Source organism: Malus domestica, chromosome 14 (assembly GCF_042453785.1).
Source record: "Malus domestica chromosome 14, GDT2T_hap1".
NCBI classification, from domain to species: Eukaryota; Viridiplantae; Streptophyta; class Magnoliopsida; order Rosales; family Rosaceae; genus Malus; species Malus domestica.
This window is the reverse complement of record NC_091674.1, coordinates 6,649,299-6,673,933: the sequence shown is the minus strand read 5'-3', so window position 1 is coordinate 6,673,933 and position 24,635 is coordinate 6,649,299. Positions and strand designations below refer to the sequence as shown.

The 24,635-nt window shown below is 37.3% G+C and overlaps 2 protein-coding genes and 1 long non-coding RNA gene across 3 annotated transcripts; all 3 read right to left on the bottom strand.

The window, feature by feature from the left end:
- Positions 1-431: 431 nt before the first annotated feature.
- On the bottom strand, positions 432-2,388 carry LOC103424320 (uncharacterized). Its single transcript, XR_011575452.1, has 2 exons — positions 1,947-2,388; positions 432-1,234 (listed from the first exon to the last, which is right to left on the bottom strand). It is a non-coding gene; the product is annotated as an uncharacterized lncRNA (long non-coding RNA).
- Positions 2,389-7,013: 4,625 nt separating this feature from the next.
- On the bottom strand, positions 7,014-9,082 carry LOC103424332 (transcription termination factor MTEF18, mitochondrial-like). Its single transcript, XM_070812471.1, has 2 exons — positions 8,945-9,082; positions 7,014-8,824 (listed from the first exon to the last, which is right to left on the bottom strand). Exon 2 carries the CDS (start codon positions 8,702-8,704, stop codon positions 7,037-7,039), a length of 1,668 nt encoding a protein of 555 aa, XP_070668572.1. The 5' UTR covers positions 8,705-8,824; positions 8,945-9,082; the 3' UTR covers positions 7,014-7,036.
- A 1,791-nt stretch (positions 9,083-10,873) lies between these two features.
- LOC103454264 (transcription termination factor MTEF18, mitochondrial-like) lies at positions 10,874-13,005 on the bottom strand. The gene has a single exon (XM_029092192.2). It carries the CDS (start codon positions 12,743-12,745, stop codon positions 10,898-10,900), a length of 1,848 nt encoding a protein of 615 aa, XP_028948025.2. The 5' UTR covers positions 12,746-13,005; the 3' UTR covers positions 10,874-10,897.
- Between the last annotated feature and the right edge of the window lie 11,630 nt (positions 13,006-24,635).

Sequence of the window (24,635 nt, the reverse complement as noted above, 5' to 3'; positions counted from 1 at the left end):
AGGTAAACTGGACATGTTCATAAGAAGTCAGAGTACGTCGTTATTCATTTGCTGTTAGAGAGACGGAGAGAGAGAGTTCAGACGATACCATGGAAAACCATTACAAAGGCCACATTTCTAGTTCACATGTTCAACGAATGTGCAACAAAATCCATTCAAGGCCTATAATACAGCATCACGAAGGACATATCTTTATTCAAACATCGGGTCTACAGGTCTATCTCCAGCTACAAGTTTTCAGTATTCATTCTTTTGAGCATCAAAGCACTAGTTTAAACTGGATTTTGATAACTTGAACGCTTACATACTCCTTCCCTAGACTATTATTTCGTTAACTAGTAGTCAAATCCAAGCATACGTTCACATTCATCACATGTGTATGCCCATATTTATCTTCCTTTTCGGGCAAAAAGGAATAGATGCAAAAAAAATGAAGGCATTTCGTCTAATATTAAAAAATGAAGTTGGTCAGAGATATTCTTTTTACAGCTAACAGAAAGCATGTCTCTGGCTAGCAACAGAAGCAAAGAGTACGGAACAAGCAAACATTGTTATCGGAACCTCACTGTCAAAATCATCCGCTAGCTAAGAAGGAACTCAGAAATTATAGAAATGCAAAACACATAACAAAGACAGTATAAGGAATGATAGGTGAACCAACAAGGAGGTGAGCAAAGAAGGTGTGTAACCATCACAACAGAAGAACTGAACTCATTTGCACTCAACACCAGCTTCAGCAGCTCGGTGAGGCTTATTTTTCCGCCTACTCCCATTTTGTCGGAATCCAACAGCCTTTTTCGGGTCATCAAGACTTGATTTTGTTTCAATCATTTTATCCTCTTCGACTGATTTTATAGTTTCTTTAACCTGAGCCGACCTCTTCCTTTTCCTTCCATTCTCTATGGCAGATTGGTCTTTCATGTCTTTACTCAAAACACGACCTTTTGCATCATCGCCATCTTCTGTCTTTAAAGCCACTTCTCCTTCTACAATATCGTCCTTCAATGTCTTTAGTGGCCTTCCTCTTCTCCTGCTTGGTAGAATCCTTTCCTCTTCACCACTTCCAGTATCCTCACGAGCAGCAATAACATTTTGTTTCTTTGCTTTTCCTCTACCTCTACCCATAGTAGCAAAAACGTCGTGAAGAAATATCCCAACTAAAGGAATTTTTCCACACGCAACCAATGATTTCCAAAAACTACACTGTGTAGCTGAATGAACTCCACCTGTCAACCTGCAAACTTTGTATGACAGAAAACAAATAAGCTATCCACAAGCAGAAGACGACCGAATCAAATCCATATCAGCCGCCAATATAAAGTTAATTCCTATCACTCTCTTTTGTTTCTCTTGAATTCAATTAAGAAGAAAGAAAATGCAGGTCCAAACCCTTGATCTCAATAATTCAAATATCCAAAACCAAAAGCGCATCTTAATCTCAGTTTAATCACGTTAGTATAGAGAAGACGAAGGGGAAATAAGCGGAAACACTTGGAAACGGTAACTAAGTATCACGAAACAGCTAAAGTGTTTCCGTTTATTTCTCCTTCGACTTCTCTATAACTTATTTTACTAGTAACTGCAGATCAACAAGAAAGACCGATCCTTTTTGGATCAACAACCAATGGCAAGGCAAACCATTCTGGCTTCACTTTTATATATCCAAATCCTAATCCCAACTTTGGCTGCATAAAAAAAAATATGCAAGAGAGAATTCATAGATTTGAACGTGAAGACTTACGCTTTCAGTTTCAGATTATGATGAATTAACTCCACCGACTTTCAAAATTCTCAGGTTCCAAACAATTAGAAATCCACGATGACAAAAGCAAATTATTTTCTCTTCTCTACCATTTATTCACATAACAAAACATAAGCATTCATATGAGAAAATCAATATACACACACACACACACATGGAGAAGAGAGAAGAGGGAAGGGCTGACCTGAAAGCAAATATCCACTTTCTGCATCTTATTCACAAAACCCATTTCTCAGATTATGAATAGACCAATCACGAAACCAACAAAAACCCATCAACCAGAATAGCCTTGTTTTTTCTATCACTGGTGATGAAGTTAGCAGAACCCGAATGAAATTGAAAACTATGATCTGAAATAAACAAGCAATGAAGACCGAGAGCAGAAAACGATGTGACTTAAGAGAAAGGTTAGCAGAAATAATGGAGGGTGAAGAGATTAACCAAAAGCAATAAGATTTTGAGAGCTTGTAAAGGGAGGAAGAAGGCAAAGGGAAGAGGAGAAACTGGTGAGAAAGTAATGAGAGATAGGTTTTGTCGTGCTCTTCCTAGTTCCTAGTCCAAGTGTCTTTACATAATGAACAGTGTGCTTAGGTCACAATCGAATCCAGTTGGGTATCACTTTGACACTGTGCACTTTTTTCCCTTTTTTTATTGTAAATATATATATATATATTTTTTTTTTGTTAATACGAGCAATATTGACCTTTTAGTAGGGATTTGAATCCTCTCCTGAGCTAAAAGAGAGGATCCTCTTGATCAAGTGTTATGGGCCGTTGAATTTTCATTCAACGGCTACAAATAGGTGGGTCCTTTTAAAGTTATAATAATTATAACCGTTGGATGAAAATCCAACGGCTCATAACACTTGGTCAGGAGGATCCTCTCCATTAGCTCATGAGAGGATCCAAATCCTTTTAGTAGCAACACAAGATTTTGAGTGCAACCGTGATAATCGAATTGAGCTATATATTAACTGGTGTTTGAGTACTGGTTAATTCTTAGTTAATGTATTTAATTTTTTGTTTAAGTACCGGTCAAATTTTAGTTTAAGCATACATGTTGGTTATAAGTGACAGGATTGGTGTTGCAGTTAGCCCTCCAGCCCTTTGGCCCTTTCAGATTATGTGGGGCTCTCTCAGATTCCACGAGCTATCTGGCTTAGCCCTTGGTTGGAGACGATTTTTGGGTTATTTTTAGCCATCTAACCCTCTGGACCATTCGGTTGGAGATGGTCTAAATAGGGGGCAAGGTAGCCCTTCTTTGTTCAGGACTCACACAAACGAAGATGGGGTTGAATGACCCAAACCAATTCACACATCTCTGCGCCCACGTGCAATGCAACAAAATCCGCCACATTGTTTGCCGAACTTAGGATCCAAGACCAGACACATGCGTGGATGGCACCCTCCAGCCACCATATCTTGTACACCGTAGGGAATGCCTCCCAGCTACATTTCTCAAAACATCCATTTACCCATGAAATAACTTCTTTGGAATCCGATTCCACAATTATATTTGAAAATCCCTGATGTTGAGCAAGCAAACACCCCTCCAAAATACCTAGAGCTTCAGCTGTTACGATGCTCGGGGCTTTAATTGCTATTCTACGAATAGCCAGGCAACGAGAATTAGAATCCTGCACCACCACCCCAACATGACCATGATTATCGGATGCCCACCAGCTTGCATCCACGTTAACCTTAACGGAATCACACGGAGGAGGAGACCAAGAAGCATTAGGAGAAAAGCCAACCTACCCCCGGCCGATTCCCCCCAATCTCACAACTAGGGGTGGGTTCGGTTTAAATCGGTTCGGTTTTTTGACAAAACCGAAACCAAACCGAAATTTTGGTTCGGTTCGGTTCATTTTTTTTTCTGTTTTTTTCGGTTCGGTTTTTTTTCGGTTCGGTTTTTTCCGGTTCGGTTTCGGTTTTTTGTTTTTTTTTCTTTTCAAAAAATGAAAAACATTGAAATTTTAAATTTTAACATATCCAACACAATCATAACATAAGCATTCTAACTAGAATCAAAGACAATGAAAATAAACATTTAAAGTTGAACTAAAATTATCAATCAAGTCTTCAAAGTCTAAACTAACAACCTCACAACACAAAAATCGTACAAATGACTTAGAAAAGTTAAATTGTATGATGTTGTTCAAAGATCAGGGTTGTTTGCTTGTAACTGCATGTTGACAACTTGATTAGTAAAAGTAATGCGTGGGTGGATTTATTTAGTATGTGTTGGATTTTTTTCCATAACAAATTACCCAAGTAATCTACCCGAAATAAATGTTTATGGATTCTGTTACATGTTATATGAGAGTAGATTTGGAAAAGAAAGCTAGGGCAGAAGTAGACAGTGCTATGGAGATGGATGTAGGTACTTCAGGAGGAGGTTTGGTTCCGGAACCTTATATGGGGAAGAAATAATAGGTTAGGGTTTAGAGTTTTTATAGGCTTTTTTTTAATAATTTGAGCTTAAAGTTTGGCAACACATTGGGTTTAGCACATTTTAATTTACAAATTGGGTTTAGAAAATAATACCCAAAACAAATAATTAAATAAAAAAATTAATTTAATTAATTCGGTTCGGTTCGGTTTGGTTCGGTTTCTAAATCACTAAAACCGAACCGAACCAAAAGAATTCGGTTCGGTTCGGTTTTTTCAATTCGGTTCGGTTTTTTCATTCGGTTCGGTTTTTTCGGTTTCGGTTCGGTTTGGTTTTCGGTTTTTTTCGGTTTTTTTTTTAACCCACCCTACTCACAACACGAGCATTGAAGAACGATGTGGTAGCAGCAGAAATTGTGAGCAAAGTTTGGTGGGGAGACGGCAATTTGTGGTTAAAAATAGCATTGCACCGGGACTTCCAAATGTTCCAGCAAGTGAATGCAACCAAAGCCATGTAGTGCATCCGGTCCTCCCTAGGGGTGGGTTCGGTACGGTTACCGTACCAAAACCTTTGTACCAATTATCGTACCAAACTTTCGATTTGGTAAAATCTATTACCATTACCATACCAAACTTTCGGTATACCGAAGTTCAGTATTGCCAAAAGTTCGGTTGGCATGATATGGCAATGGTAATTGCCATTTTGTTTTGGGACAAAATCTGTTTTTGTTTTTTTAACCCTATTCAAGGGCAAAACTTTTTTTTTTTGTACCTTTATCTCATACATTATAGATTAAATTTATCATTCACAATTCACACACATAATAATTCAAATGATGCATCAAGATTCATCATGAAAATTAAGCTTACAATCCAAATAGAAGTTACGAACCACAACAAATAGAAGTTAACAATCCAAATAGAAATTAAAGTTTCAAACCAAATGAAAATTGGAAGTAAAATTCAAAAAGGAGAAATCATTGATCAGTTATTCAAGCTTGAGATGTCGAAGTTTTTGGAGGAGGCATTGAACTTGTAGAAGATTGAGTTTGTGTCAAGCCTACATTACAAACAAAGAAAACATATTAATTAGTAGCAAGAAGAATTAAAGTTGAAAACCATTTAATAACAAATTTACTGAAAAAATTAAAGCATATCTTTCTTGTTTTCTCTTCTTCCATTTCCTTGAAAAATTGAAGCATATCTTCCGTTGGTTCCTTGTAGAAGTTTACTTCATCTGCCCTAAGTCAACCACTAGTACGCACTAGTGCCTCCATTATTTTAGGAGTCAAGGATACCCTAAAAGGGTCCACAACCCTCCTCCCTAGGCTAAATGCATTTTCACTAGCAACAATAGAAGTGGTGGTTACAAAGATATTTTGGCTATTTGTGAAAGAATTAGGAACTCTTTTGTGTTTGATTTCCACAATTTCAAGAGATCAAAGTCATCAATAACAATGCTAATATAAGTAGGGTTTTATTTTCAAATTATTGGAATATTATAAATATATGTTATATAATTATCTATTATATAATTTATAAATGATATATTATATTGTATTTTCGGTATGGTACGGTAATACCGTGGTAATGGTATCCATTACCAATACCGTACCATGAAATTTCGGTACGGTACAATACTGTACCATTACCGATGGTACAAAAAATTTGGCACAAAATCGGTATGGCACGGTTGGCACGGTAATTTGGCAAAAAAACCCACCCCTAGTCCTCCCTACTCTCGGAGACCACTTCGTACATGTGTACCAGCCAAACATGGAAGGAGGTTAGAGAATCCCGAGTGACACGATAACCCAAAGGGCCCCTAAACCAGACCCGTTCAACCCACGAACATAATAATAAGGCATGTTCAATCGATTCCTCATGGAGATTACAAAAAGGGCAAAGAGGAGATGCGCCACATCGCCTGCGAAAGACCTCAAGCTTTGTGGCAGTTGCCCTACTTAGTACTGCATTAATTGACACTAGCTGTTATTTATTTCAATTAATATTAAAGACAAAATCAAATCGTTGAACAAGATAACTCTGATTTTTCGAACGGATACAGTGGATATGTTTATGAATGCTTTAATATGTTTTAAGGCATGAACAAAATCTGTTGAGCAGTAACCGAAACACCAGCACGTCAGTTCTGAAATCCTGTACACCATCAAGAGTGCGATACATACTTCCAAACTTCAACAAAATTAGAAGAAACAGGTGAATGTATAACTCTTCATATGCTTTCACCAGACTCCCACCAATCCAGTAATTATGCCCTGGTAAGTTTCAGCAAGCATAAGCCACATATGCAGGTTATCATTTACCCTTCATCCGTTTTCAGAAACGCATACCCAAGAATTTCAAATTTGATTAGAACAGTAAAACCTCGGTTAAAGAAGATACAGCTTAAAGTTTGATAACCAAGTCAAACTGAGAAGTTTTCAGGATCACGACGATAAGCCATTTTAAACTGAACTACCATGAACTTGGAAGTGCAATTGGTTGTGTATAGTGGAGATGCACTCATGAACTAATAATCAACAAGATAAAGATAAACTTTTCACATCAAAAGAGAGAGGGAATAAACAGAAAAAGCATTACATTATATAGAAAATTATTGTATCACTTCGATATAAAAATAAACTGATTTAGCATCTACGCAGAACATGAACAATTAATACGTCCAGAAGTACCCACATTTACACTAATCCGATGCTAAAAACTTTTTGCTGTATCTAACTCGTATGTGCCTTCTTGTTTTGTAACGCTAAGAAAATCTCCACAAGTGAAAGAAACAGGAAGAAGTATGTTAGTATCAACTATCAACTTAAGAAAAATCAACAATGCAGAAAGAACCATAACAGAAAAGGCAATGAATAGCTTAATTCTTGGAATGAATTTCATTCTTCAAATCCTCCAACACTTGAGGACCACTAGGATGACGATTTACATAAGAAGTCATAAAACTTTTATCTGAGCAAGAAACAATAGTGCTCAAGCAAAGCCGAGGATCAACTGTTCCATGATCATTGAGCCAATTGTACATCAGTATTCTAAGCTGGACCCTTTCGATCTTATGGGAAAGATATCTTGGGAAGGTCACCAAAGTCGATATGGGGTAACCCAATTGATTTACAAGAAAATCAATCTTCTCTTCGATGATATCCTTTGTCTGGTTAAGAATTTGAGGGCTTATTTTAATCATTGTACAGACATCCTCTGGACTCAAACCAGCTTTAACAATACAATCAAATCTTTCCTGAAGCTCCACTCCTTTGCCTCGAAATGCTTTCAGTGCTTCTTTGATATTGTCTGAGTTGTCTACAAATCCTACATCAAACAAAAACTTAATCTTTTGTGTCTTTGATCTAAGGTCATCTCCCGAGTCCGGAAATGGCTGAACTCTTTTACCCAAAACCCAATTCTTCAGTTCTTGTGGGTTCTCCTGGATGTATATACACAATCTTTTCTTCCCGGTGTTCAAGTTAGTGAGTAAGCTGCCGGTTTTTTTCAAAGAACAAGAACCAAGAAGCAGGGTGTGGGTATGGACAAACTTCCCAATATCTGCAACCTTCATTTCAATTTCATTCAGGAACAAAATGCATTGTCTCAAATTTGAAACAAATTTCACAACTGGAATCTGTGGAAATTGCAGAAATATTGAGCATAGGTGGCTTTTTGTAGATCCAAATTTCAGAAAGAACCCAATTAGTGAAAGCGTCCTTTCACCTGAACCGTCAAACAAAATATCTGGGTGCTGGCCAATCAATTGACCCAACTGTTCGCTGCTGCAACCCATCTCACTAAACAAACTTAGAACTTCAAGCATCCGACGAAAATTATGAGAATCATCAATAGACAGATTCCCCTCAATCCAATTGGTTTCAAATCCAAAACTCTGTAATTTTTCCAATACCTTAACAAATTCAACATTTACATCCCCAATTAAAAGACAAGGAGTAGCAACTATAAACTTAACAAAACTAGATTGGCTAAGACCTAGTTCTTCATAAGCTTTGAGTTTCGATGTTAAAACCTCAAAATCATATCGAAAGACTTCTGTCGATTCTTTGTAAATCTTTCCTATCTTACTGCGCGCAATCCCATAATGACATAGTACAGTATAATTGTGCACCAATAACTTATCATCAGTCAAAAACGTCAAACTGCGTGGAAGAAGCGGAGAATACTCAGAAGGCTTCAAACCCAAGCTCTCAAAGAAAGGCTCAAATTCGTTAATAGGGTGGTAACGCAAGAACCGCGCAATTGCTCGCCCAATTTCTTTCTGATTATTCTTTGTGGCAGGAATTTCTTTTTCAATGTCAACCTGTTTCAGAAGCTTGTCCAGAAACAGAGGCGAGTTTTTACTCATATTCTCTGCATCCGTGAACTGCAACCCTCTAGTACCGTGCAAATAATCCAACAATGCATCTTCAGCTTCTTTTCGAATGGAACAAGAAATTCGACCAGCATTTTTTCCCTTACCACTCGAAGCTTTATACGAATTTTCAGAATCCTCAATTTCAGAAGCTCCATTGGTTCCGTACATTCTAAAGATTGGGGCACTGCAGACATACCCAATCGGATGAAATGGGATTGGTGATGATCTAACACGGTTTTTGAACAAATTCGAAGAAACCCAGCTGAGAAGAGATGCTAATCTGAGTTTCTGCAAATGGGTCATGACAAATTTGAAGAGATTCCAACCCTAGTGATTGCTAGAGAGCCTAAAACCCCCAGATTTCCAGGTAAACACAAATAAATATGGTGCCTTTTGATGAAGTATTACCTTTAGGATTTGACGAACAGTCAGTCATGGGCTCAATCCTCGGCAAGATTTTGCAGGAGCTTCGGTAGCGATGCCGATGAGCTGTTCTCTGACCCGAAGGGTTTTAGCACTTTTTTGTTGCAGGGTCAGGTCAGTAGGGTTTTAGGCCAAATCATAGGAAAGTTAAGGTCCAATAGTGGGGCCACTCTTGTCTTTGAAGCTAGGGGCTCAATTACTAATTAAGCGAATTCAAGTTAATTGTTATTGAGACTTTAAAGTTCTCATTTTACATTCTAAATTTTTTATATTTATAAAGAAAAATACACTTGTGAGGAATATAGAATAAAATTTTTGGAATGCCAACAACATTTCCCCCATTCAAAAGGCGGGTCAATTTGTTTTGAGTAGGGTCACTGTTTGAAGCCTAAACTAGGGAGGGGCAATGGGCATTGAGTGGGTTGATCGGGTTTGAGTTCAACAGCCAATGTAATAGGCTTGGGTTGATATTATTGAAACTCATTTTCGCGCAAGAAAATGGGCAAACTAACCCATCCAAACAAACCAACCCAATGAATTTCGGTTGGTTGATCGGACCGGTCAATAAACCCAATAAAGTGCTCACCCGTAGCCGAAGCTTTATATGTTTTCAGTTTGCTTTTACACTCTTATTTCTTTATAAAGTTGGTGTTAGCAAAACCACATTGTGTAGATCAATCGAAACCATCTCTTTAATAGAAATGGGGATCCCAATATAAAAATGTCCCGTTTTGATGTGGTATACAAAATGTGATATTCATAACATTTTATTACAATAAAAACCATAATATTATCATCATTCTAAGAGCGTGTCACCCATTAGTAACTTAATGATGATTGGAAAGGCTGAGATTACCGTAATTTGAAAAATCCTTCTGCAACCAGCCCTAATGGGCAGACTACTACTATTGATTCTGAGTGGTACAACAATTTTCATATTCCAGAACTACAAGTTTACAACCACCATCCTACGTATGATCCACATCTTCCAAACCAATGCACCAAGTTTAAAAACAAATTTTATGTTCAAACTTTTTTTCTCGAGTAAAAATCTCGAATGGTTTTATTCCTTCTAATTCCTGGAACGCTCCTGATGTGTATTTTCTGTCACAAAACAGAACCAGAGACGATGACAAGCAACAAACCAACAATTGATCTTCTTTTTTTTCTTTCTGTAGAGTTTGTTTTGTTACAAACTTACACGAATGTTGTCGCGTTGTACAAGGGCTTCGAGCTATGGCAGCAATAAAAACAACTCCATCAACTTCACACAGAACTACAAGGGTGTCAATCCATCATTTCAAACCATGAAAGACTGCACCTGTATTCATATTGAACTTCACTAGCATACGAAGCTAATATCCGTAAACTGTTAATAAACAATAATCAATCCCAAACACAACACTAGTGCATCGGTTTATTGGTTTTATGCAGACACCATCACAAATCAAACCATTCTATCCTGGCAAGTTATATCAAGCATGACACAAGCCGCTTGTGCAAGTTCTTGTCTCACCTTGTCATCAGTTTGATAAGGGCAGTTGAAGGCCACGAGTTTCGATAATAAAATAATAGCTGTATAGTATTCTGATAACGGCTGAAAGTCATTCGAACTTGGATGTTACTTCTAATGTTAACCTCATGCAGGAAAGCCTAACTAAAATGACTCTGGTAATATAACTGCAAAATGAGGAGATACGTTTTCAGGGTTATGAGGACAGTTTCTCCTTCCACAATGAATGTGAAAGTAAAAGTTTACTATGCTGAAGTGGAGATGCAGTCATGCCTAACTAATTTCATAGTATCTATTCGTATTTGTCACCTCACCACAAACCGTAATCCTAATGAAAACCTCAGCATGTTAAAGAAAAACTAACATAGCATCAACATGGTGATAATCAACAGTGGAGAACCTTTTTTAAGAGAGCAGTGAAAATTTTATTGCTCCAAATGAATTTTATTCTTCAAATCCTCCCACACTTCAGGACCATTAGGATGGCAATTTACATACTTCCTTATAAAACATGCATCTGAACATGAAACAACAGTGCTCAAAGCATACCTAGGATCTGCCGTTCCTTGATCTTTGAGCCAATTGTACATAAACACCCTACGCTTGACCCTTTTAATTCCATATGTAAGAAATCTTGGGAAGGTCAGCACAGTTGATAACGGATAACGCAAATGATTTACAAGAAAATCAATCTTCATTTCAATAACAGCCTTTGACTGGCTAAGAATTAGAGGGTATGCTTTAATCATTTTGCAGACAGCCTCGCGATCCAAACCAGCTTCCACAATACAATCAAATCTTTCCTGAAACTCCCATGCATTGCCTTGAAATGCCTTTTGCGCTACTTTCATTTTGTTTGAGTTCTCTACAAATCCTATGTCTAACAAGAACATAGTCTTCTCTGTTATTGATCTACGGTTCTCTAATGGCCTAAGTCTTTTACCTAAAACCCAATTCTTCAATTCTTGAGGGTTCTCCTGTATGTATCTACACAGGCTCTTCTTTCCAACTTTCAAGTGAAGAAGTAAGGTGTTAGTTTTCTTCAAAGCACATGAACCCAGTAGCAAGGGGTGAAAACGAATCAACTTTCCAATCTCTGCAACCTTCATGTCAATCTCATTCAGGAACAAAATGCATTGTCTCAAATTTGAAACAAATTTCACAACTGGAATCTGTGGAAATTGCAGAAATATTGAGCATAGCTGGCTTTTTGTGGATCCAAATTTCAGTAAGAACCCAATAACTGAAAACATCTTTTCCCCTGAGCCCTCAAATAAAATATGTGGGTGTTGGCCAATTAATTCACCCAACTGTTTGTCGCTGCAAACCATCTTACTCAGAAAACTTAGAGCTTCAAGCAACCGGCTCCAATTATAAGAATTTTCTTCCGATAAGTTCCCTATAATCCAACTGGTTTCAAATCCAACAGACTTCAGTTTTTCCAACACCTTGAACAACATGGCATTGACGACCCCACTTAAAAGATTAGGACTAGCAACAACAAGCTTAATCAAATCAGACTGGCTGAGACCTAGTTCTTCATAAGCTTCAAGCTTTGATCGTAACACCCCAACACGGTATTGAAAGATTTCAGTAGCTTCCCTATAAATCTTTCCTATCTTATTACGAGCAACCCCATAATTACACAAAACAGCATAATTATGAAGCAACAAACCATCGTCGATCAAGAACATCAAATTGCGAGGAAGAAGAGGACTATACTCGGAAGGTTTCAACCCCAAGCTCTCAAGGAAAGGTTCGAATTCATTAATAGGGTGGTAACGCAAGAAACGAGCAATTGAACCCCCATATCCCTTTTCATTACCAGCACATTTTACAAGCTTCCTGAGAAAATGTGGGGAGTTTTTACTCATGTTCTCTGCATCTGCAAACTGTAAGTATCTAGTAAAATACAAATAATCGAACAATGCATTTTCCGCTTCTTTTCTAATAGCACGAGAAATTTGAGCATCACTTTTGCCATTAGCAATGGCAGTCGAAGTAGTATCCCCTTTTTCACAACTTTGAGTCACAGAATCCCTTTTAGTTGTGTAAAACCTAGGGTTTTGGACAATGGGGAAATACCCAATTGGGTGAATTGGGGTTCTTGTCGATCTAAAGTGGTTTTTATCAAAATTTGAAGAAACCCATTTGAGAATAGATGCTGTTCTGAGTTTGTGCATATGGGTCATCATCAATTTGATGAGATTCCCAGCATAGTAATTTCTACGGAAGCTCAAATGCCAAGATTCTGCCGAATAAAATGGAAACATCAAGTCTTTCGGGACGAAAGGGTTACCTTGGAATTTTGATGAAAAATGTGGGGGGGATTTAAGCTCGCTAATCGGCGAGATTTAGCGCTCCGACTGCAGAGTTTGTCCAACTGCTGCTGCTGATTGAGTGGCACATCGCCGCCAGAAATGGTCTTTTCAGTGCCATCCAAATGCAGAAACGGTACGACAAGGTGGTTGAGCTTGAGCGACAAGGTGGTTGAGCTTGAGCAACTGTCCGAGTGAATATGTAACACTCGTCAAATTCATTAATAGAATCTAGTGTGAATCACCATTCAAGAATCCTAGTATAGCGGCATTTATCTTTATTTTATTTTAAGAGATGTTAGGTTTGATTCTTATAAAAAAATATGAATTTAAATCACATTATTATGACAAACTCATTGTAAAGCTTAACTCATTCCCCTACCCCTTAATATAAATATTATCGTTTGTTCAAAAAACAAAACTTAGAGAGAACATTTACTCATTTTGTTTAAGAATCGTGGTTAGTAAATTTAACTTAGAAGGACAAAAATGTAACAAGAAAACTACTGTGATGAAAGTAGAAATCATGTTGAACTACCTGAACGGTAAGAGCATCTTCAATTGAGAGTGCATAAGATGAAAAAGTCGTATTTACATCTCATTATACATTCCCCCAGAAAATGCAGACATAACTTTTAAAGATGTAAAAAAGATGTAAACTTACATTTTATCTACAGTTTCCGGCTTGATGACATCTTACATCTTGTACTCGGAGAACATTTCAACAATATAAAACGCCCAATGAAAGAAGCTTCAAGTACAATGTGCCTAATTTATTTACCAAAATACATTTGTAACCTTAGAATTGCCAGTGATGAACAAGCGAAAATGAGTATTAGAGTGCTTAAGAATTCGCAGCTCACTAATTATTATTAATTACTCAATTTTACAAATTGTTGTATTTTTGTTTCTTTGTGTGTTATTTAGACCTTGTGCAACCTTTTTTTTCAAAAAAATAATCTAATTTGCGTGACAGGGAATTTGGTTGAAAAAGATTAAAAATGTGGCAACATATGTGCACAAGGCGACAAGTGTCAATCTTAAGAAAGTTGGTGAATCTACATATTGAAAGCTCGTTTAAAAGTGCTTTTAAAATGACTAAAATCACTAAATGAAACTACAAGGATGAAAAATGAATCAACTTGGTCGACTAATTAGACTAAAGTGAAAGAAAAATGAAACTACAAGGACGAAAATATAATAAGAAAATGACTAGGACGAAATGAAAATTGCAGTAAACTACAAGGACGTTGTAAGTGTAATATGGCATAGTCTATTTCCAAAGTGCACATGTAACCTTGGAATTGCCAGTTATGACGATGGAAAAGAGAGAACTACACTACTAAACATTACAAATTGTTATATTTTTGTTTCTTGGAATTGCTATGCGAAAGGGAAGAAATATAGATTGCAAATTTCTTGAAAGTAATGGAAGCAAGATTAATAAAATAGCGTGCAAGATTTATTTATTTATTTTTAATTTGTTATTATTAAGAGGAGGGGTAGAATAACAAAACTTCTAAAAAAATTATCTTATTGCATCTTCTATCCAACTAAAAAGTTTAACATTGTGTTCAAATATAATCCTAATTTATTCCGAGCGAAAAAAAGAATATTCACAGTACAAAATTTCAAGTGTGATTACATGGAAGCATGAGAACTTGATGGTAACCATATGCAATCGTTATAGACGTTTGCTTTACCAAGATTCAACGATCTAAGTTAGAATTCCAGCACCGGAAAATTGACTTCTGCAAATTTCTTTGTGGTTCTCTCAGTAAGAAGGTTTAGGATTGTAGAAGAAGAATTTTATATTTTTGTGTTCAAAATGCCATGCAAATTGATGTGTATATAGTAGGATTATGCATGTTCGCAACATGTATGAGAATGAGATGTGATTGTTGGAAGACATCTTCTCAGGGGGGTGCTTTGCTCTCTGTGTTTTTTCATCACTGTAGAATTCATCTGAAAAGATGAGTCTGTTTAAATAAAAAATAATTTAATTAAATTCGAAATTAATTAAAAATTTTAATCATTAGAACCCAAGGCCCATCTTTATTAATTATCAATTAATTAGTGCATCTCAAAGCCCAACCCCAAGGTTGAGTTCAATTTCATTTTTCATGGTCTATCACTCAAATCACTATTTATAAGGGACAAAGTCTTATAAAATGAGCGAACCTTTTGGTAGTGAACAATGTGGGACAATGAAATTTCTACTCAAAATTTCCAACATTCATATCCTTTAAATGGAATATGATCAAGGGTAAATTACACTTTCATACCTCAGGTTTGGGGTCTATTTCAATTCCTTACAACATTTTTAAAACATTTCACTTTCATACTTTAAGTACTATTTTATTTCAAAATAATACCTCCGTTACATTTTCCATCTATTGATCTGTTAAATGCTGACGTGACTGCCACATATATGCCACATGGCAAATAAAATAATTTTTTAATTTTTTTTAAAAAACCTGAATTTTCTCAACAAAAAAAAAATTTGTCCCTCCCCCCAACGACCAGAAGAAGAAGAAGAAGAAGAAAAAAGAAGAAGAACCCCCCCCCGGGGACCCTCCCCCCACCCCGACCCAGCTCCCTTCCTCCCTCTTCTTCTTCTTCTTCTTCTTCTTCTTCTTCTTCTTCTTCTTGTTGCAGATGTGGGTTTCTATTTTTTTTTTTTTGGATTTTCTTCCTTCTTCTTCTTATTCTTCTTCTTCTGGGTCGCTGGGGGGAGGAGGGACAATTTTTTTTTCTTTTTCTTTCTTCCTCCCTCTTCTTCTTCTTCTTGCAGATGTGGGTTTCAAATTTGTTTTTTTTGTTGAGAAAATTCAGGTTTTTTAAAAAAAATTAAAAAATTATTTTATTTGACACATGGTAGACATTTGGCAGCCATGTGGCATATATGTGGTAGCCATGTCAGCATTTAACAGATCAATGGATGGAAAATGTAACAGATGTATCATTTTGAAATAAAATAGTATTTAAGGTATGAAAGTAAAATGTTTTAAAGATGTTGTAAGGAATTAAAATAGACCCCAAACCTGAGGTATGAAAGTGTAATTTACCTTACGATCAATGTCTGAGTGCCGGTTAATTGATTATAGTCTTCGTATCATCTTCCAATTTCTAGTTTCTTTCTTACTTAACCAGTAGTCACATCGACTTTTTGAGGACTTTGGAACCGTATGAGTTCAGTTGTTGTGTGAAGAATGACTGACTAATTCTCCTTTCAAGGCTAACTTGTCATGGAGTGAAAACTTGTATTCCCAGAACCTTCAGAAGTTGAAACCTGATCAGTGTCGTCGAGACTATTTGATGGGGCAGCTTCGTGGCATGTGACATTCGCATTCTGAGTCTTCAACAGGTTACTACCTTTTAATTTGTTGTTGCAGATCAAACATCTTCTTGAGCTGCTTCCATTGTTCTTCAATTCGTAAATGTAACTTTTGTTGAATCAGCACATAGAAATAGTTGAATAAATTTGTTATGAAAATTGGAGTATTTCAAGAATGATTTACTAACGCTACTAGAAATATTTCGAAATAATATATATATATGGCCCTGTATACAAGGGGATCTTTTTTTTTTTCAAAAAGTAGGGATTAGCAGGTTCAGTGCACATCGAACTTCAACGATCTGTACTATTTATTTTATAAATCTTGATTCATAGATCATCTTTACAAAAATTCAATTCAATCCGAAACCATTTGCCTATTTAATTTTTAAGATAAAATTTCATTGTTTCTTATATAATAAAGTATTTGTTAATTTTTTTTAACTCAATTAGATGTTTTAAATATTCCTGATTTATCTAATATTTTACAAGGATAATTTATGAGGTGCAACTTAAAAAATAAATGATTTGAATCGTTACAGTTCGGTGTGATGTGGACCCCACAACTAATCCTCGCTTTTATAAAAATGATCATTTCTCTTAAAGACTTCCCATATATATATATATATATATATATATATGTATGTATATATGTATGTATATCACTGAATTGGATCTCATGAATGTACACCTCCAACTGTTTGTGAAGACGCGGCTGGACATCTAATTGTAGTTGGACTGCCCCTTTGAGTTGCAAGCCACTGCCAGAAAAGTTCACATCATAGGTTTGTAAGAAGCTAGCTAGTAGATATAAAAGGACAATATCAAAATGAATGCCATGACTAAAACGAAAGCGTGTTCATTTCGCAATTGTAGCCTGGATTTTAAAATTAAAAAAAAAACCCTGCGCGCAGGGAGCAGCGCAGGTTTCTGGTTTCAGAACCACCGCGCGGTGCTTCCCAGTTTTCGGCAGAACCAGGGGGGTTCAAGCATCACTCCTGCCTTTGTTTTCTAGTAAGCGGAGGGATGATCGATCCTATGTAGCTTCGCCCCTGCCTCCCAGTCCTAGTCCCAGATTTAACTTTTCAAAATTGTCCCAAATCCTAGGAACACAAGAAAGCAACCACCCCCACCCCGTTCCGTTGGTTAGCCACTAAGACCACTGTCCAGTCCAAAGTCGAGACGCCACACCAGAAGCTCCAGGTAAAATGTTAATTTTTTTAATTTTTATTTATTTCAAACCCTAATTGATAATTGAATACAAAATTTTGTTTAATTGATATAGGATTATAGGGTTATACATTATATGGTTATTGATTATAGATTATTCATATGAATACTATGATTATTGATTTTTTTTTTTGTTTTGAAGTACATAAAAGAGGATTGATACATTATATATACATATACGAACATGAATCACATATAGTCTACCAAGAAAAAAAAAATGAAAACTAATGAAAAGGGCTTGAAAACTTTGAGTTTTAATGATAAGGGCAAAATAAAGGGTAAAATGAATAGTAACAGGTTTGACTTTTTAGTGTAAAAATGTGGTTTTTCGTTAAAGTGAACAGTACCGCGGGCTTTTCGTTAAAACTCCAAAAAAAAAAAGCTGAACATGGTGATGACTTTTACATCATATTTACATTAACATAATAAACCCCAATTCAACCAACTAAAACCCTCGTTCAAATGCATTGTTGCTTTTGGTATTGATTAATTACATTCGTAGTCTACTCTAGGATAAAAATTGAATGCTTGATTATTCATAATTTCATATGATTGTTGGTACTGATTAATTAAATTTGTAATATACTCTAGGATTAAGAGTCGAAGATATTTTCTTTTCTTTCATTATACAGTTACGTAATGGAACAATACTATAAGAAATAGTGCTTAAATCCTTATCCAAATATTCCGGATAGTCCTCTTGTTCCTTCAAATATTCCGGGTAGTCTTCCTCCACCTTCAAATATTCCGAGTAGTCATCCTTCGAGTATTCCGGGTAGTGCACAACAAAGTGAGGTTACTGAGTAGGATGAAATATTAGCTAATCTTCCTGCAGACCCTGGATTGAGACATCAAATGCTTGATTATCCACTCAATTGTCGAGAATCAATTCGTAGGTACTACCTCCAAAATGAACCTTGTCAACCTAAATCTCACAACATGCCAAGGAAAGCTAGTGACAATCGATGTTTTATCACATGTTGGTTTAATAAATTTAAGTGGTTGGAGTATAGTATAGTAAAAGATGCTGCATTTGCCGTTATTGCTATCTTTTTAAATGTGATTTTGATAAAGCTGGTGGTAGTGGAAGTGATGTCTTCACTGAAAAAGGGTTTAAAAATTGGAGGAAAGGATCCGAAAATTTTCGAGTCCATGAGGGAGGTGTTGGAAGTCTTCATAATAAAGCTATGCAACAAGCTAAAGACTTGATGACACAAAAACAACACATTGAAACATTTGTGATTAAGCAAACTGATGAAGCTCGCGTTAATTATCACACCTTACTGAGTGGAGCACTTGATTGCACAAGATGGTTGTTGCGACAGGGTTTGGCTTTTCGTGGGCATGATGAATCTTTGAAATCGAGCAATAGGGGTAATTATATAGAGCTTATGCAATTTATTGCTGATCATAATGAGAAAGTTAGGAAGGTTGTGTTTGAGAATGCTCCTAAGAATCTCAAGTATACTTCTTCCGATATTCAAAAGGATCTTGTTCGTGCTTGTGCTATTGAAATTATTAATGCAATCACTAAAGATATGGAAGGTACATTTTTTTTCTCTTTTGGTTGATGGATCACGTGATGCTTCCACTAAAGAGCAAATGGCGATGGTATTGCGTTATGTAAACAAAAAATGAGAAGCAATTGAAAAGTTTTTGGGTGTTCAACATGTCTCATCTACAAGTAGTAGCTCACTTGAAGATGTCATTGAGAGATTGTTTGCTGAAACAAATTTGAGTATGTCCAAGCTACAAGGGCAAGGCTACGATGGAGCTAATAATATAAGGGTTGAGTTAAATGGTCTTAAAACAAAGATTTTGAACAAATACCCTCAAGCATTTTATATTTATTGTTTTGCACACCAACTCCAAATAGCTCTTGTATTCGTGGCAAAGGAAAATGAGGATGTTGTCAATTTCTTCATCAATGCTAGTAGTTTGGTGAATCTTATTGGATCGTCATGCAAGTGTCGTGATGCATTTAGAGAGAAACAACAAGAATAAATTCAAAAAGCTTTTGATCTTGGTAATCTTGAAACGGGTAAAGGGTTAAATCAAGAAAGTAGTCTCATGCGTTCATGTGATACACGATAGAACTCGCATTATTGTACTATAGTTAGTATTATTGTTCTGTTTGAAGCCGTGGTGGAGGTGGTTGAATGGATTAAAATTGATCACAACCAAGATAATCTCGATGAAGCAACTAGGTTATTCAAAGACATACAAACTTTTGATTTTGTGTTTCACCTTTTCTTGATGAGACAGCAAGAACAAAGTCAGAAAGCTCTTAATCTTGGTAATCTTGAAACGGGTAAAGGGTTATATTGATGCACAAAACCAGAGGTCTTGGAACAACGTAAATCTGATCGTGAATCTGCAAGAAAGTAAAGAACACAAGATGTATCGTGGTTCACCCCAATATTTGGGTTACGTCCACATTGATATTGTATTTCTCTAAGAGGATTATGAGGGAGAGATGGAGCTTTTCTATGAGGATGAGAGCTCTGAGAAGGTGAGGGTGTGGCCTAAGAATTGGCCTCCTCCATTTATTACATAATTACACTTAAGTCCCCCGACTATTTATACGAGGTCTAAATACAAAGGCCCTAAGTATAGTACAAACAGTAGTCCCCCAAGTTTTCAATCACGATAGTCTTTTGGCTGGAGACTTGAAATTCAGTCCATGTGTGGGTCGAAGTAACTAGATGTCGTCTTGAACTGATACTCGATATGAGGCGGTGCTCAATCTGAAATGATGCTCAACTAGAAGTAGCACATGTTGCGAGGCTGCTCGGCTTGTGGCTTATGTTGCCTTGGTTGGCTCGGCTTGTGGCGTTAAAGGTGAGGGAGTCCCTTTTATAGAATAAAGGCTCGCTCTTCAATACATAAATGATGGACTAGAGTTGATGCTTGCGATGAGGTGGTTGCTCAGCAGGCGGCGATGCTCTCTAATGATGGTGAGGGAGTCCATTTTATAGAATAAAGGTTCGTTCCTCAATACATAAGTGATGAGCTATAGTGATGCTCACGGCGAGGCGGTTGCTCAGCAGGTGGCGATGCTCTCTAATGATGGTGAGGGAGTCCTTTTTATAGAATAATGGCTTGTTACTCAATACATGAATAATGGATGTTCTCTAATGAAAGTGAGAGAGTCTCTTTTATAGAATAAGGGCTCGCTCCTCAATACATGAATAATGGGTTAAGTCCCCCGAGTATTTTTCATAAGGCCCAGTTGAGGTCCAATATATGGTACATAATGTAGTCCCCCAAGTCTTCAGTCAATAGAGGCTGTTGGCTGGAGGCTTCAAATTCAATCTATGTGTGGGTCAAAGTGGCGGTTTTTTCGGAGGCGATGTTTGTATACCCTGCACTGAAGCTTTGTAGGTGAAGCTTTGAAGCTAGAGCTCTGTAAATAGAGCTTTTGAAGCTAGAGCTCTGTAAATGAAGTTTTTGAAGCTAGATTGACATGAGTGATGCTCATGAATATTTATGTTGATTAACATGAGTGATGCTCATGAATGTTGACATGAGTGATGCTCATGAATGTTGACATGAATGATGCTCATGAATGTTTATGTATGATTGTCATGAGTAATGCTCATGAATGTTTATATATGAATGACATGAGTGATGTTCATGTATAATTTTGGAGTACTGGTCGTACTTTTGATCACCTGGTTGGTGATAATAACGGCAGGTTGCCGAATAATTTTGGAGTACTGGGCGTACTTTTGATCACCTGGTTGGTGATAATAGCGGGCCTGGCTCTTTTGGGCATATGGGTCTTCGCCCTCCATACAACATTCCAGCCCATTATGTTGGGCTTGCCTTTTATTTTTTTAACCCTCTGATGGGGATTATACAGATGTCTCCGAAAGATAAGAAAAATAAATTATGTCATTAAAAAATAAATCGAACCCTCTACTCAATGGGTCACGCCCATAATACTATCACCATCGCAATTATGTCTGATTTTTTTTTATCTTCTTTTGCTTTCTACTTTTGCTTTTGTTTTTGTGCTTTCAGAAAATGGGAACATGCATGATGAAAGTTGTTTTAGAAGTTGGTGGTCGACAGTTGGTTTTCAGAAAATGGGCAGGTTCATGATGAAGAATCTTATCGTGTCCCTTTGCCTATGTTGTCCATGACCCAATCACTGTTGGCCTTGACCCTAGCCTTGGCCGACTCAAAGAGCTCAACCTTGACCCCAGTGTCATGAGTGGGTGCCAAATGATAAGGAAAACTGAATCTTGGAAATGCAAATCTTGATGTGACCAAAATCTTGTAATTTGAAAACTTGAATTGATCAAACTTCTCAAGAAGGGACTCTGATCCTGACCAAACATCATCCAGGACAAACAGTAAAGGATTTTGTCTTGATTCCTTTAGAAATTGTTGCAAACAATTAGCTACCATGACTTCGTTTTCGAAAGCAGGCAGCTCGGACCCCTTCCGTTAATATAGTTGGTGTACCATAAGGTCCAAGTTGGGCTTTCTTAAGACATTGACAAAGAAGATGTTATTCTTGAATGTATCTTTGACTTCTTGATCTTGAATTTTAGCCAAGGTGGTTTTCCCGCATCCTCCAGCAGCAGTCAAGTCAATGGATCCTCCAAAACGATTGATGGAAGGAGAAAAGAGGATCAAGGCGTCGTAGTTGTAGAGGCCGTATCGCTGCAAGAAGATCTTGGGATCATCGACGAGCTTGAAATCGAGCTCGAAGCCTCGAGACTGAAGAGACTTGAAGAACAAGGAGTGGGAGGATTTGACGGCGAGGTCGTCGAGCAGGACGAGGACTCGGCGGTCGGTGGGGTGGTTCAGCGAGAAGGAGTGGGCTAGAAATGGGAGGGATTGCGGAGAAGAAATGCGAGTAACTCTCTCAGATTGCAAAACTCATGCGAAACTGTAAGTGTGGAAGAGGTGAATGCGGGTGGTTTTCGACTCTGATCCGACAACGGTAGCCAAGGCGGCAAAGTTAAAGAATGAGCTACAGAGGCTGATGAAAGCAATTGTCGACTCTGATCTTGTAAACCTTTTCCTCAGCAAGGCTAAAGAAGTAGCCCTCATCCTCCTCCACATCAGGATCACTTGGGAGGCGCTTCTTCCGGCGTTGAGCGGGGAGCATGAGCCATGAAGATTAAGGCAGTGGTGTGTAAGATGAGTCGGAGACATACGATTTTGCAGCGTGATTCCAAGAAGGATAAACAACTTTGAATCAAAGGGCGTGGACGAAATATGAGGGAAGCTTTTCCATGAGCAACTGCAGTAATTCTAGTGGGATCTCAGACCACCTTGGTAATTTCGTAGAATTTGTGTTACTTGATCTCATCCTCATCGGGCCTAATTACTTGCCTCGACGGCAGGAGAAAGTCGAGGTCTTCGCCGTCGTCCTTCTCAAGCTATCCCCATCGGAGCTTTGGGGGTTGGCTTCCGGATCCGGGTCTCATTAGGGCCATCGTTGTACGTGCGGGGGAAAAAAGATAAAGAGATTTGGGGATTTTTTAGGTTTAAAGATTAGGGCTTTGAGAGAAAGTGAGCATCGCCTATCAGCACCACTTTGAACAAGTACTCCTCTCTGCTGAGCCATTCCTCCATTAGGTCTCTCTCTCTGCGAGTATTCTTCGGACTGAATTGCTTGGACTTTTTTTTTTTTTTTTTGGAAAGGAAAAAAAAGTTTTTTGTGTGTTTCAGAGAGAGACTAAGTGAGAGAGGAGGTGGCTCCTTGGGTTTTCTGGGAAAACTTTGGGTTTTTGGGTTTTTGCAGATTCACAGCAGAGGTGAAAAATTGGGAGAGAACCGACATAACTTTTCGTGTCGATTCCCACAGACGGCGCTAAATGTTGATGCACAAAACCAGAGGTCTTGGAACAACGTAAATCCGACTGTGAATCTGCAAGAAAGTAAAGAACACAAGATGTATCATGGTTCACCACAATGTTTGGGTTGATGCACAAAACCGGAGGTCTTGGAACAACGTAAATCCGACAGTGAATCTGCAAGAAAGTAAAGAACATAAGATGTATCGTGGTTCATCTCAATGTTTGGGCTACTTCCACATTGATATTGTATTTCTCTGAGAGGATTATGAGGGAGAGATGAAGCTTCTCTATGAGGATGAAAGCTCTAAGAGGGTGAGGGTGTGGCCTAAGAATTGGCCTCCTCCATTTATTACATAATTACCCTTGAGTCCCCCGAGTATTTATACGAGGTCTAAATACGGAGGCCCTAAGTATGATACAAACATATTAAATGAAGAAAGTAGTCTCATGCGTTCATGTGATACACGGTGGAACTCGCATTATGGTACTATAGTTAGTATTATTGTTATGTTTAAAGCCGTGGTGGAGGTGGTTGAATGGATTAAAAGTGATCGCAACCAAGATAATCTCGGTGAAGCAACTAGGTTATTCAAAGACATACAAACTTTTGATTTTTTTGTTTCACCTTTTCTTGATGAGACTTATATTGGGAATTACTAATAAGTTATCACAAACATTGCAAAAGAAATATCAAGATATTGTGAATGCGATGACGTTAGTGGAAGTATGCAAGCAAAGACTACAATCCTTGAGAGATTATGACTTTGGGGACTTGTTTCATGATGTAGAAAGGCTTTGTGAGGAGCATGATATTATCATTCCTAACATGGAGGATTTGCATTTTGTACTTGGAAAATCAAGGCGTAAAGCTCCAAAAATCACAAACTTCCATTACTATCGTGTAGACCTCTATTTTCAAGTCCTTGATGAGCAACTAAAGGAATTGAATGATTGCTTCAATGAGGTGAACACCGAGTTGCTTCTTTGTATGGCATGTTTGAGTTCGGTGAATAATTTTGTATCTTTTGACAAAGCAAAAATTGTTCGTTTAGCCCAACTTTATTCTCAAGATTTTGATCGTATGGATCTCATAAATCTTCCAATTCAACTTAACAATTACATTCATGATATGACGATGCATAGTGAAGACCAGGAGGTGTGAAAGCTATATGTTAGTGTACAAACTTCTTACATTTGCTTTGGTATTACCGGTTGCAACCGCTTCGGTGGAGAGAGTTTTTTCTACTATGAAGATTGTGAAAACATCATTGCAAAACAAAATGGGAGATCAATGGTTGAGTGATAGCATGGTTGTTTACATTGAGAGAGATATATTTACTTTTATTGATAATGAGCTTATTATGTGACGTTTTCATGACATGAAACCTGGTCGGCAACAATTGTAATTTATTTGTATTGATTAATTATGGAAGAAATTATTATATAAAAATATGTAGTT

Coding starts and splice junctions, on each gene's coding strand:
- LOC103424332 (XM_070812471.1), bottom strand. CDS start 8,704: ATGTACGGAACCAATGGAGCTTCTGAAATTGAGGATTCTGAAAATTCG.
- LOC103454264 (XM_029092192.2), bottom strand. CDS start 12,745: ATGTTTCCATTTTATTCGGCAGAATCTTGGCATTTGAGCTTCCGTAGA.